The following is a 15201-nucleotide window of genomic DNA, read 5'->3' as shown; positions in this document are numbered from 1 at the left end:
ATAACAATACACACTTTTGTTTTCACATTCCTACAAAATTTTAGTTAATTTCAGTCACCAGGAAATAACCCCCCCCCCCTTTTTTTTCTTTAATGATAATGCATTTAAGAACAAGTTTGTTGTCCGACCTCCCAGAAAATTATGGACTGTATTATCATTACACTCCCTTTCCATCACAATAAAGCATGCTGTTGCTCAGCTGTAAGAGGGCTCACTTGCACCTAACTCCACCTACACCAGGTGTTCTTAATATTGTAACTTAACAATAAGAGTTTGTCCTAACTGATCTAGCTGGTGCATTTGGTTCAGATTCAGAAAACGTTACTGATCCCAAGTAGGAATTTGGAACTCACTGATGTCTAACATTCCAACCAACATTCAACAGTAACATGTCAGCACTGACAGATCAACAAACAGAGGTTAATAAAGGACAGCAAGATACAAGATTAATGAATTAACATAAATGCTTTTGATCACAGAATAGACTTTATTTAACTTGCTGTACGATGTATTGAAACACATCAATATACTCATTAAACAGAGGAGCTGATCTGTGGTAACCATGGACACAGACAAGAATGTTTGGGTTCCTGGGCAAAAGATCAGTTTCAGTCAAGATGTGGAACCAGTTAAACTGGTGGGGTAAAATGATATAATCTGATGTTTATTTTACTGTTAAGTAACTTACCTGCTGTATAAAAATGCTAACACACTCAAGGTCAAGAAAATGCAAACGGTTAATGGTCCTGAGTTTGTATAATGCTTCCTGGTAGTCTCACCACTCAAAGCACTTCTTACACACAGATGACACTTACACGAGATACAATATGGCACAGGACAACATGATATTATACAACACAACATGATATGACATGACATAATAGGATACACTGCAATAAGATCATAGACTGTAAAAAGAATTGGGCAAAGCCTGTGTAATCTCAGCCGTTTGATAGGCAGACTCAAACACATTTTGTAGCCAGTTCATGGCGACCTTCATATTGAAATCGCTGTCTCAACCGAACTTTGGATCAACCTAATGGCAGACGAGCCCGCCCTCTGAGCTCCTGTCAGGTAAGCTATCACTAAAGCTAAACTTCTGGTGGTAGCGTCTGCCTGTCAAGCTATCTGTCAATCAAATGAGACGTGCCAATCAGTGCGGCAAGGTTTTTCCTAAATATAATCAAAACTATTGTGGTACAAAAAAATTTATCCCTTGGACAGCGTGAGGATTTGAAGACATTAGCTAATGAGACATGTTTCAGTTTTTGAACCAGGCTGTAAACCAGTTTACTTCTAGTGTAAAAAACAGCTTTTTAACGCGTTGTGTACGGAACTTCCAGTGTTTCTGCAGCCAGCCTCAAGTGGACGCTTGCTTTATTGCAATTTTTTGCACCACTGCATTGGCTTCAGTTTTCAGGACCAGAGGTTGCCACTTGGATAAGATATGATACGCCACAACATGATACGACAAATGGCATGATATGGTAAGATACAATACGGTACGACACAACGCAACACGATACCATGCAACATGATGATACAACATGATATGACATCAAATGATATGATACAGTAAAACAGAAAAATAAGTCCTTCATCAGATCCACTTGTCTGATGAGGGGCTAGGGCCCGAAACGTCACATGTGGTGATAATCTTCATTAAATAAGCCTTTGAAGCAGCTTCTGGTGTGTGGACTTATTTTTCTGTTTTGCCTGTTATATTTTTTGGTTCAGCACTCAGTACTCAACCCTATGGGATGGGCGTGCCTTAGAACTTTTTTGAATGATACGATACGGTACAATACGGCCTGTGATGATATGATATGATATGGCATGTCACCATAGAATATAATAGGATACAACATGATATGATCTTTGAGAGATGACCCAAAAAGTCAGGCATTATCCCTCCCACATGTAGATGTGTTCTTGGCCTTGACACTTACAATCCCAGTTTGATCTCACCGCAGTGCCAGTATATGTGTGCATATTTATGGCATTAAAAAAACTGATGGCCACTCTACATAGCATTCATTTTCAGTGTGTGAATTTGCAGTGAATGTGGGTGCGAATGTGTAGGTGTGACCTGCACTGTAAAAGCGCTTTAAGTAGTCCAACAACAACTTAAGTCCATTTACCATTTACTATTTAAACATCTATAGGATACTTGTGTTATGTTATACATCACATGAAACCAAACAGGATCAGTTATTGTTATCCATTCTTTTATGTTAACACAGCACACATATGCTATATGGACGAAAGTAAACAATAATAAGAAAAAGTACTGGTTTGTAGACCTCTCATAAAAAAAATGCTCTGTGGTTGAAAGGAAATAAGATAAATCCTTTTATGTATGCATTTTTCTTACAGTCATATGATTTGAACAATATACCAGATAAGTTTCAACTTTACTGGGAGGGGATTTTTGATACATATTTACCTTGGAGACATAAATAAATTCACCTGTTACTGATACCAAATCTCAGTACTTTCAAATCAAAATTTTAAACACATTTCTGCCCACAAGAAAAATTCTTTTCAAAGGGGGTTTGGAAAGGATCAGTATTGCAGCTTTTGTAAAATTGAAATTAAAGACATGATGCATCTTTTTTTTTTTTTTTTTTTCCATGTGGGGGAATGTTTTGGATGTCGGGCAGTCTTATATTCCCTATCATTAACAATGAGCCCTCAAACGATACTACATGGTGAAATTAAAAGTGGGTGTTCAAACGTTTTAATTACACTTATTCTATTGGGTAAGGGATTTATTTTTGAGTTAAAGGAAAAAGAATGTTTGACAGTTGCCATTTTTCTCTCTTTTTTGAAACACTGTTTTCATTTAGAGGGCATAATTTCAAACAGACAGGGAACAATACGTGACTACAAAAGAAAAGAGAGTAGACTAAGGCCATGCTTAGAAGAATAATGACCATGACTGTTTTTGTTTTCTGTTGTGCATGTTAATAGTCCTTGTTGTACTTATTGTTTAGGTCTTGTGTGTATCGTTTTAACGGACTAAATAAAATTTAAAAAATAAATAGATAAATAAAAATAAAACATTTGTGATACAAAATGGGTTGTTCTGAAGAGCTTGGTGACTTCAAGTGTGGTACTGCGACGGATGACACCTTTGCAATAAGACGGTTTGCGATATTTTATCCCTGCTGGATATAACAAAGTCAACTGTAAACGTTCTTAGAAAGTGGAAGTGTTTAGGAACAACAGCAACTCAGCCATGAAGCAGAAGATCACATAAAATAACAGAAAGATGTCAACAACTGCTAAGGCACATGGTGCATAAAAGTTGCCAACACTCTGCTGTTATCGCAAAGGACTTCTGAACTTCCACTAGCATTAATGTCAGAACATAAAGGGTACAGTGGAAGCTTCATGGAATGGATTTCCATGGCAGAGCAACCATGCAAGCGCCACATCACCAAGTCCAATGCCATGTGTCAGATGGAGTGGTGTAAAGCACACTGGCACTGGACTGTGAAGCAGTGGGAACGTGTTCTGCAGAGTGACAAGACACCTCTCTGTCTGACAGTCAGATGAGTGAGTCTGGGTTTGGCAGATGCCAAGGGAACATTACCTGCCTGACTGCCTTGTACCAGCTGTGGAGTTTGGTGGAGGAGGGTAATGGTATGGGGCTGTTTTTCAGGGTTTGAGATAGGCCCCTTATCTTCAGTGAAGGCTAATCTTAATGCTTCAGCACAGACAATTTTGGCCAATGCTGTGCTTCAAACTTTGTGGTAACAGTTTGGGGAAAGCTCTTTTCAATTCCAACATGACTGTGCCCGAGTGAACAAAGAAAGGACTATAAAGACATGCTTTGTGATTTTGGTGTGGAAGAACTTGACTGGCTCGCATCGAGCTCTGACCTCAACCCCATCGAGCACCTTTGGGATGAACTGGAATGGAGATTGCGAGCCAGGCCTTTGTCCAACATCAGTGCCTGACATCATAAATGCTCCACAGAATTAATGGGCACATATTCCCACAGAAACACTCTTAAGTCTTGTGGAAAGTCTTCCATAAAGAGTGAAGGCTGTTAAAGTTGCGAAAAGGGGTCTGAATACTTTTGTCCATATAGTGTACGTAATGACACCCATGTCAAAAGAAAAGAAAACTTGCATTCAAGTCAAACAAAGTTTGGCTTGAACAATTACTTTGGCTTAAATATCTCTGTTGCATTTTGTAAAATCATGAAGTATTTTGTGCTTGTGATATTTTTTTAACACGCTGGACGACATTCAACCATTGGCTCACAAGTTTAGGCTGCACTTTTAACTTTTTGTCAGTCACCTTAAACATGTGCATCACAATTTCACAAAAATATTCACATCCAGAAAATTTTCTCATCTTAAAACAAAATGTTATTGTGTTTGATTTCTTAAATCTGTAGTGACCTCTCTGTTCAGTGCAGTTTATTTTCTTTAGGTGGATATTACTCTAATTTTCTTAGCTGGTTCATGCAGACAAGGTCACAAAGATAATAGGATACACAGATTCCTTTCTGCAGCACCGCCTGTGTCATGCTGGTAAGATTTACTCAAACACTGCTGGTGTATGCGTGTGTGGGTGTGTGTGTGTTATTTACATCGTGGTGTCGGTGCTGGCTGCTCACACGTGCCGCTGTCTGTCGTCTTTGTCCTGCTTCACAGCTTCTCTGGCTGCCATGAGAGCAGCCTACTGGGAGAGGAGCTGCCTCGCTGACGCCTATGCTTTTTTCCTCTCATCATTAGCTCCGTAGCAGCCCTCTTCATCAACATCCAGTCATTACACCGCGGGAGGAGTCTCAGCCTGTTTGTGCGCGTCTTTCCGAGGCACAATGACCGGATTACCGTAGGCGATACCCAGCGACGTCTGCCCACCTGGACAAGCCGGGATGAAGCGTCTTTTCCGGGCTTCCATTCGGGCTCCGGCCGGGCTTCTTTGTTTTGGATGACGCACAGAGGGGTTCCTCGTTGTCTTTATGTTGCACCCCAATTTGGAAACCCCCCATCCCATCCGGAGATCCATGCTCCGGTTTGTGAACCATAGTCATCATGTCCCCAGCATCGGCTGCCACCGCCAGTGAAAGCAGCACCACCACCGTACCCGAGGAAGAGGAGCCGGACAGCCCCAGAGAGGAGGTGAGGACACTGTTTGCAGGCTAATGTTCTTCTTCAGCCTTTAATTACCGTGCAATATTTCATTCACATCACAACAGAATCCCGTTAATCTCAGTGCAATAATCTGATTGTGGAGATTAGGTTTTAATAGGAGGCATTGTACACTAAAAGGCTGGAATTAGACCGGAATTTCATGTTTAACAAATGCCCCTTATATGTAGAATAAATGTATGAAAGTGTGCATCCAAAGCGCGCACTCGAGAGTGTGAACGAGCATGGGTCTACTCCTGTTTGTCTCCCCTCCAGACAAGTGGCTCCCAAAATGAGGTTTGGGGACCTCTTGTGGGTCAAACTGAGGTTCTAAATTGGCCCCAAGGATAATTTAGCTGTCTAAAATAACTGTCACTGTTACAATAAGAGGTTCTGCCACATTTTACCTTATTTGGCTTTGTTGGAACTCCTGCTTCATTAGGCATCCTTTGTCTGAGTCAAATACGATAATTAGAAGTAGATTTGTTGCCCTCCGCTGTTTTCTATTAAAACCATGTTGGACCAGTTGCATATCCATTACACAAGAGGGTTTTTATATAACCTGGCTGGTCTTATTATGTCAAGAGAAAGTGTCCATGAGTGTTGGAGATAGTTCAGTGCCACAGTCGTCTCATGACTCAAGAAGCTCCTGCAGCTTTGAGGGTTTAAGTGAACATTATCAGCAATATAGAGTGTTAAAATTCAGGGCACAATCATGCCAGCCTGTAAGAATGAAGTTATGGCTTTAAAAAATAGAGCATGCTGTTTCCTATAGTTGCCTTAATTACATTTTCAAGTCTGCCAAAAAAGGCTGTGTCCCCACAGTGAGGTTCAACACAATGCTTTTAAAACAGAAGTAATAAAAGAGCCTTGAGGTAACTCAGCAGCAGAGCCTTGTGCATCATTTACACCATGTCTGTGTCTATTGTAAGTTAGAATGGGTTCTGTTAAGAAGACGTTTTTAAAAGCAGAGCATTTCATTTTTGTGACAGTTGTTCCTCTCAATCAACACAGCAGCAAAAAGGTTAGTTGTGTTCCAATTCAGGGCTTGCATCCTTCTAAGAGCTAATTTTTAGATGGATTACTTCACAGCAGTTGCAAGCAGATCATTACCCCAGGCATGAAGGATCCATTCAGAGCATCATATGTGGTCTAATATATACTGAAATTTGTAGTGTGCCAATTGAAGATGGCAGACTCTGAAGTGGCTGAGAATTACTCTTGAAGTATGTATGTATGCAAATGCTTTCAAATCGGTCAAATGCTTACTAATGTGTATGTTAAAAAAAGTAAGGGGGAGGGCTGGAAACTAAAAATTATCCTCAAAATAATGAGTCACTTTTTTAAAGTGTAGGGAATGTATTCTATGAATGTAGGAATTTTCAAATGATAATTGCTGCTATTTGAAGGATGCTTCCCTTGAATTGGGCCCAGTGGGTGAAGCCTTGGATTCGTGAGGGATGTGGGGACCATTTGGCCAAGGAATGAATTTCAGCTCAGCCCAAGAGCCTTACACAGGCTGTGTAGATTGGGCAGTTTGTTTGTTGTGTCCTTTGAAAGGATGTTACCCTTGAATTTGGTCAGTGCGGGGCGAAGCCTTGGGTTTTTGAATGACTTGGGGGCCATGCAGCCAAAGTAAAAATTTCAGTTTGCCCCAAGAACTCTTCACAGGCTACAAAGATTGGTTCCTTATTTTGTCGTGTCCTTGAAGGATGTTACCCCTGAATTGGGACACAGCTTTATTTTAATAATGTATTGATTATAGTTGTAGAACACATGATGCAACTGAGTCAAAAGTCATTCTGCAGTAGGTTAATGCCAATGGGGAATTTCAATGCTAATGCCTTTTATCCTGCAGGGTGTAGCCTTGGGTTGGCAAGGGACTTGGCAATGGGGCCAAGGTACAAATTTCAGTTCAGCCCAGGAGGTCTACACAGGCCATGAAGGTTGGGTCTGTTGTTAGCTGTGTCCTCTGAAGGATGCTACCCCTGAATTGGGACACAGCTGTAGGTTGTAGGTGCTGTGTAAAATCTGGTGCTACCATGGCAGGCTTCATAGTTAATAACAGTATGTTTTTTATTTTTATATCCATTATTTCAAATAAACTCGTTAATCTTATCTGACCGTATTGTAAATGCCAAGACGTTCACAGGTAGTTAACGTCTTTCTTCACTTTATGTTATTTTAGGTTTCCCCTTATAATTGATATTTTTAAGAGACGTGCTACTCCCAAAAAATATTAGATTTTTCTGAGATTTTACTCTGAACCATTTTGGATGAATATAGGTAGACAACTAAAGAAAGCACAAACCTACCTCTTTGCTTTTTGAGAAAAGGTGTTTATTCCTCACATTTCTAAATTGGACTTCCCCTACACGACAAATACCTGATACAATTCCCTTTTTTTATTTAACAAGAGGCTTTTCAGTTGTTTGATCAGGCTTAAAAATGTGGGTGTACTGTCAATCACTTAATTTTACTGTTGTCAATGAGCCCAGTGAGTAGCTTGAATTTGATCTCAAGCTGTGTTTTTTTAATAAATCCCAACAAAGTAAATAGAAACTACAGTATTATTCATCTTTTTTCCGGTTGCTTTAACCAAGGCTGTAAAGATAACAACGAGGCATAAAGTATGTCATGTTGTATTGATTATAGTGGTAGAGTACAGGATGCAACTGAGTAAGTAGTCCTCTTGCAATAGGCTCATCTCAATGGGGAATTTCAATGTTAATCCCTTTTACCCGCAGGGTGTAGCCTTGGGTTGGGGAGGGACTTGGGGACCATGTGGCCAAGGTACTGCCGATAATTATGGAGAGAGAGCATCTATTATTTATGCTCATCTGTCGCTTGAAAAGCACATAGCTGACATATTGAATTCAATACATCAATGCAGTGATGCTGGTAGTTCTGGCTGACCTATAGGCTGTCATGTTAGAGATAAACAGGATAACATTTAGTTTTTAACTGAATCAGTGCTGCTAAATTACACATAAAGTGTTTCTTGACTGCACATAGTAAGCCCTACCCTGGTGCAATGTCTCATATGCTAATTTTTTGAATGAATTTTATTATGATAAATCCTTTCGGGGGCTTTTGGATCTGTGCCAGGTTTGTATGGCAGGCAGCATTCCCAGAAGGCGTGACAAGCTCTTAATGCAGCCGCTCAGCCTTGCTGTACTCCAAGGTGACAAAGGATGGCACCAGCTTTAAGCTGCCAGAGTCAAACAGCTGCTTTTTTCCGGCTGGATTGACATTTAATGTGAAACCTACCCCTTAGTATGTATATCTGCTTTGACACTTTCCTTTTCTTAGATATCATATTTATATATGCATATAAAACTGCACAAAAACCATGTGAACACCCACACAAACATTCAGCTCTCAGTGCTCCTCTCTGACCATTTTTGAGTATATTTGTTGTTGGTTTTTTTTATATTTATTTATCAGACATTTTGGGGGCTTTTGTACATAGCAGTGGTTGAGTCTTTTGATTATAACAAGAACAGACCAGGACGTGAAATTGGCGCACAGCTCATGCATAAAGTATGCCAAAGCACTTACAACGCAGAAAATTTCCTTAAATATTTTATATTCATGAGCAAGTACTTTTTAAGTTTCTAACTTTTTACTTAACAAAGATTTAGGTCAAACTCTTGTTCATCAATGAAAATACAGATTGTCATGGATTTTTGGTAATATCCACCTTAAACATTTGTGATTATTTGATGTTTTAGACCGTTAAATCTTGAGTAATAATAACAGGGGTTTCATGATCCAAGAATTTAAACTTCCATAATACCAGTAAAAGCAAACAATACTGACACCTGTTTCAATGTTTCTATACAGAATTTTTTTACAAAGTGCTCATTCCTTTCCTAACACCCTGTCTTATGAAATAGATGCATTTTATATAAAGCTTCTGCACCTACAATACTATTGTTTGTTAAAATAACACAAATGTATAATAAAAAATGTGTTGTATAACAAAATAATCTCTAAATTTGGATAATTTTATTATAAACTTAAGTAACATTTACAAGAAAATAAGGCTAATAGGATTTTAGAATTACAGTGCCTACAAAAAGTATTCTCTCCCTTGGATGTTTGACCCTTTTATTGATATTATAAATCAATCACAGTCAATATAATTTGACTTTTTTAACAAAAAATATTTTTTAAAACATCATCTGTAATGTCAAAGTGAAAACAGATTTTCACAAAGTAATGTCAATCAAATGTAAATATGTACTCAAAAAGTAAGTGCCTTGCAATTTTTTTTGTACCCATCCCCTGGCTTATACTTTCAATATTCTTTCCATGAGTTGCTTGGAGTGTTCTTTTGTCTTCATGGTGTAATGGTAGCCATGAATACTAATTAACCAGTGACTTGACCTTCCAGACACAGGTGTCTTTATTCTACAATCACTTGAGACACATAAACTGTTTTCACTTTGGCATCAAAGATAAAAAAAAGCCAAATGTATTGGGCATGATTGATTTATTCAGTAAACAAGTAAAACATCCAAAGGGGTGAATAGTTTTTATACTGTATAAAAGGATTTTCTGGTAAAAATGTACTCTTTCTGTCTATAAACAATAACATGTAGTGCACATGTGTTATTATGAATATTTGGTGTGCAGAATGTTTCCTTTGTACTTCTCTAACACCAGCCCTGTTGCAGCAGGCATCAAAAATAACATGGAAATAATCAAACCTATCTCTGATGGTCTTGTGTGCCTTAGTAGTTTATATAGAGGCATTAATATTGAACTCAACCTGTTTCATGTCCACTTATAAAGTACTTAAGGAGTTTTAAATAAAATCATGTCTATATTGAATGTACATTATTGCGGATGACTTACAGTTATGTTCTCATCTTCTTTACAGCAGCGACCTCAGAAACAGTCCCTGACTAAATCCCTGTGTCAGGAGACTCACTGGAAATGCCTGCTGCTGTCCCTGCTGATGTACGGCTGCGTTGGGGTAATGGCCTGGTGCCAGGTGACCAAGGTCACTCGCCTCTCCTTCGACAGCGCCTACAAGGGAAAGTCTATGATGTACCATGACAGCCCCTGCTCTAATGGCTACATCTACATCCCTTTGGCCTTCCTGGTCATGCTCTATGTGGTCTACCTGGTGGAGTGCTGGCACTGTCACACCAGGAACGAGCTGCAGTACAAAGTAGATGTGGAGAGTGTGGCAGAGCGTATCCAAAGAATGCAGCAGGCAACACCCTGCATCTGGTGGAAGGCAATCAGCTACCATTATGTCAGGAGGACACGGCAGGTGACACGCTACCGTAATGGGGATGCCTACACTACCACGCAGGTGTATCATGAGCGGGTTAACACCCACGTGGCTGAAGCAGAGTTTGATTATGGGAACTGTGGGGTAAAGGATATCTCAAAGAACCTGCAGGGCCTGGAGGGCTTCCCCATCACCCGGCTGAGGTTCACTAAGTGCTTTAGCTTCGCTAATGTGGAGTCAGAGAACTCCTACCTGACGCAGCGAGCCCGGTTCTTCACTGAGAATGAGGGCTTGGATGACTACATGGAGGCCAGAGAAGGGATGCACTTGAAGAATGTAGACTTTAAAGAGTACATGATTGCCTTTTCTGACCCTGATCACCTTCCCTGGTATGCACTGAACTCCACTTTCTGGGCAGCAGCAGCTTTCACTCTTTCCTGGCCTCTACGGGTGCTGATGGAGTACCGCACCGCCTGTGTTCACTATCATGTAGAGAAGTTGTTTGGCTTCGATTACGTGCCAGCAACACCCTCTGAGGAGCGGCCATATTGCAGACACATCCCTCGAGTCAACACAATTGACAGCACAGAGCTAGAGTGGCACATCCGCTCCAACCAGCAGCTGGTGCCTAGCTACTCTGAGGCGGTGCTCATGGACCTCGCTCAGCTCTCCGGGAGCTGTAACAGCTACTCAGTATGTGGAGGCTACGGGAGCTACAGGCAGAACTGTGAGCGCTGCCACCGAGCTATCAGCAGCTCCTCCATCTTCTCTCGTAGTGCCCTGAGCATCTGCAACACGGGGAGCCCTCGCATCCCCTTCAGCGCCAGCCGCTTCTCGCTGGGTCGGCTGTACGGCTCAAGGCGGAGCTGCCTGTGGAGGAGCAGTGGGAGTTTGAATGAGCAATCCTGCCCCACAGAGAGCACGCGCTGTCTGTCAGGAAATCAGAATAGTGAGGAGAACCCTCCAGCCTATCAGGATGCTCTGTACTTCCCTGTGCTTATTGTGCATCGCAATGAAGGCTGCCTGAACCACGACCACCGCTCCCTGCACAGAAATGGCTCCTGTGTGGAGACGTCTCTATGACCCACAGCCAGACATAACAGAATGAGGAATACAAAAGACTAACCAGGGCTGAGCTGACAATTTCCAACAAAGATAACTCGTTCAGCTACCACAAGTTCCTAAAAAAAAGTTATAGCCTCAAACAACGCAAATCTGGGAGAGTCCAAACAGCAAAGTCAAATGGTCAAGGAGAAGAAAATATGATGCACCTGATGAGACTGTTATTTAAAATATAATGCGGCTTAAAAGGAATAAATTGCCAAAAACTCATGCTCTGTCCTGCAGCAATTGTAAGGATAAGGGTCAAAAGGCCAGAGGAGTCACATCCTACAGTAAATGCCATGTTTGTAGATCTTAGTCACAGACCATTTATACGGATATGAGTAACATTTCAACATGTTTGAAGCCTGGTAGGGATTTTGACTCAGCTTTAGCCTGAACAGAGAATGAGTCACGTAGTTTATGAGGGACAGCAGCCTTTTGAAAGCATCATTTACAAGACTTAATGGTTTTATCCAGCTCTCATTAAGTGAAGATTTCCCAAACTAAAGCATCTGCATGAGAAACTTTTCAGTTCTGGCTAATTACACTGTTCTTTCAAAGTCAAAGCTCCTGGAAATCCCTGTAAAAAAAGAGAACATCTCCAGGGTTGGAAAATAAATGTCTGATGCAGATGCTGAAATATCAGGTTAGCAGAAATTGGCTTGGTTGCAGTGACATTATACTTCCTGGCTTACTAAATATAGCAACACAGTCAATGAATAATTTAGTACCTGGTGGGCTAAAGGACACGAGCACTTCAAACTGAATCAACAACGCTTCTTCACACTGGTTCTTAATTATTAGAGACAGTATTTTTAGTAAATTCAGCTGGTTTAAATCTCAAAGATCTGTTTAATTTCATATTTGGCAATATTTGTATTCAGCCTACCTCCTTATTTAAGTGCCTAGCGTTCAACTGTAACTGACAAACATAAGCTACTTCAAACTAAAGTCATCTCATCTCAACATCTTCCCATTTAATCCAATTTTATTTATACCTGGTGCATAATGTACAGTGCTGTGGGAAAGTATTTGCCCCCTTCCTGATTTCCTTTTTATGCACATTTCTCACACTTGCGTGTTTCTGATCATCAAATTAATTTTCAAGATAACCCGTGTAAATACAAAATGCAGTTTTTAAATGATGATTTAATTTATCAAGGGGAAAAAGCCATCCAAACATACCTGGTCCTATGTGAAAGAGTAATTGCCTAAACCTGATAACTGACTATGCCATCCTTACTGCCAAAAGGCAGGCGTCTGCATTAATGGTAACAGGTCTGAGGAATTTTGGCCCACTCTTCTTTGCAGAATTGTTTTAATTCAGCCACAGTGGAGGATGTTTGAGCATGAATGGCCTGTTTAAGTTAACTCAGATTAAAGTCTAAAACCTTCATTTTTCTTCTTCTTAGTTGAGGTCATAAACTGATTACTGGACATTCTCCTTTAGGATTTTCTGGTAGAGAGCAGAATTCATGGTTCCATCAATTATGGAAAGCCATCCAGGTCCAAATGCAGCAAAGCAGTCCCAGACAATCACACTACCACCACCAACGATGGTATGGTGCTCTTTTTAGGAAATGCTGTGTTAGTTTTACAACAGATGTAATGGGATGCACAACTTCCAAAAAAATCAACTTTTGTCAACCTATTTTCCCAAAAGTCTTCAGGATCATCAAGATGGTTTTGTCAAATGTGAGACAAGCATTTGTGTCCTTTTTGGCCAGCAGTGGTTTTGGCCTTGGAACTTGCTCATGGATTTCATTTTTGCCCAGTCTCTGTCTTCTTGTTAAATCATGAACACTGATCTTAACTGAGTCAAGTGAGGCCTGCAGGTCTTTAGATGTTGTTGTAGGTGCTTTTGTGACCTCCTGGATGAGTCGTTTATGCACTTTTGGAGTAATTTTAGTAGGCTGGCCACTCCTGGGAAGGTTCACCACTGTTCCAAGTTTTCTCCATTTGTGGATAATGGCTCTCAGCCTTGGCTGTGGTTAATCACAGTTAAATCATGATTTAACAAGGGGGCGAGGGGCAACTATTTCACAGGGCCAGGCAGGTTTGGATGTCTTTTTCCCTTAATAAATTAAATTATTTAAAAACAGCATTTTTTATTTGCTTGAGTTATCTTTGTCTAATGTTAGAATGTGTTCTGAAACATTTAAGTGTGAAAAGTATGCAAAGAAATTAGGAATCAGGAGGGGGGCAAATACTTTCTCCAGAACAGTAGATTGATATACATTGGAATATTATGCTGTTTCCTTATTTCACTGTTGTTTCAAACAGACAGTTTTAAGAGTCTGCCCCTTACTGATTCTCCCTCACATTATAACACAACTCTTAAGTATAGCTGACTGAAGCTACAGCTGATGCATATCAGAGAGACAGCCAGAGCTCGCCATCCACAATGCTACAAATAGGCAGAGGCCTGGATTCACTACTGATAGTGTCACATTTAATAATATGTCAGGGTTACTTTAAAGTACTAAAAAAAGTACTTCCTCTCAAATGAGTGCATGCAGTATCTTAGTCTTGTTGAGTTTTATATCACAAGCGAGCCATGTGGATCAAGACAGAGGCAGGGATAAAAATTAGGCATGGAATGACGTTTTTAACCATTATTATGTAGGAATCAACTTTTAGTGTCACTGATTAGCAAAAACAATTAATGTATGCTTAATCTACTTTTAGTGAGTGGTGAAAATTTTATGGGATGAAACCAGCATTGATTCAACTTAAGAAGTACAAACAAGGCTTTAGTAGAAAGATGTGCTACCAAACAATGTTTCACACCTTTAAATCCAATCTAATGTATAAAAGAAGTAAATATAAGAATCATGTCAGTGGTCACACATTGTTTTAATGATAATGAGCCTGTACCCTAAAAATGGAACCAGTTAGCCATACTCATTACATTCCATTTGTGGTGTTAAGTTTGGAGTTATCTCGAGAGCAATACTAGAGAAATAACAGAAAATTGTGGAAGGGAGCAAGCATGAATAAAACATGGATTCCATCAGACCTCAAATTTCATTTGAACTGCTTTTAGGGTGTCTATGCAAGCCCCCAGAACTCAGGATGGGGTTAAGAAAGGATTCTTTTGTGTGATTTCCAATTTATTTTAAACAACAAATGTCTAACTGGCATAGCATTACCATTATTGTCATATTAAAACACACTAAAATTGGTTTATTTTTCCGTTGGGTTAATGTTAATATATAAACACAGGTAGGAATAAGTAAGTACTTAGTAAAGATGTAATGCACAACCAATGATACGTATAACATATGATGATCATTTGATAAAATGATAATTTAATTTAATCTTCAGCCGCTGTAAGCTTAAAGCTGCTGTGTGTATAAGCAATACACTCACTAAAAAATTTAAATCTGGTGTTGAGCTTTTCATCAATCTCTTAGTGAGAAAACAAGCAACTTTACTCAGAATAATGTCCAAATAGACCTTTAAACATGTATGGGTGGTGTACAATGAGACTTTAAAGTGAGCATGAAGTGGCTAGTATTAAACCAAATAAATCACAGGAATAGAAATGTAGTCATTAATTCACTCACTCACTTTTTAAAACAATTTATTGTGAATCTAAAATGATAAAGGACTGGATAATTTCCCAGCATGCACTGGTCAGAGGGGGATCATGGTTTGATCCTTGTAGTTTGGAGAAAAGTTTTTAAAGTTTTGGAG

The 15201-nt window shown here is 39.8% G+C and overlaps 1 protein-coding gene across 1 annotated transcript; it reads left to right on the top strand.

Annotated features, from left to right (window-relative positions):
- Positions 1-4881: 4881 nt before the first annotated feature.
- tmem151ba (transmembrane protein 151Ba) lies at positions 4882-12825 on the top strand. The gene is made up of 2 exons (XM_041805858.1): positions 4882-5141; positions 10039-12825. The coding sequence occupies exons 1-2, from the start codon at positions 5055-5057 to the stop codon at positions 11479-11481; spliced, it is 1530 nt and encodes a 509-aa protein (XP_041661792.1). The 5' UTR covers positions 4882-5054; the 3' UTR covers positions 11482-12825.
- The last annotated feature ends 2376 nt before the right edge of the window (positions 12826-15201 follow it).

This window comes from Cheilinus undulatus, linkage group 14 (genome assembly GCF_018320785.1).
Source record: "Cheilinus undulatus linkage group 14, ASM1832078v1, whole genome shotgun sequence".
Classification (NCBI taxonomy): Eukaryota; Metazoa; Chordata; class Actinopteri; order Labriformes; family Labridae; genus Cheilinus; species Cheilinus undulatus.
Note: the sequence above shows the minus strand (reverse complement) of the source record. Positions and strands in the feature narration are given on the sequence as shown.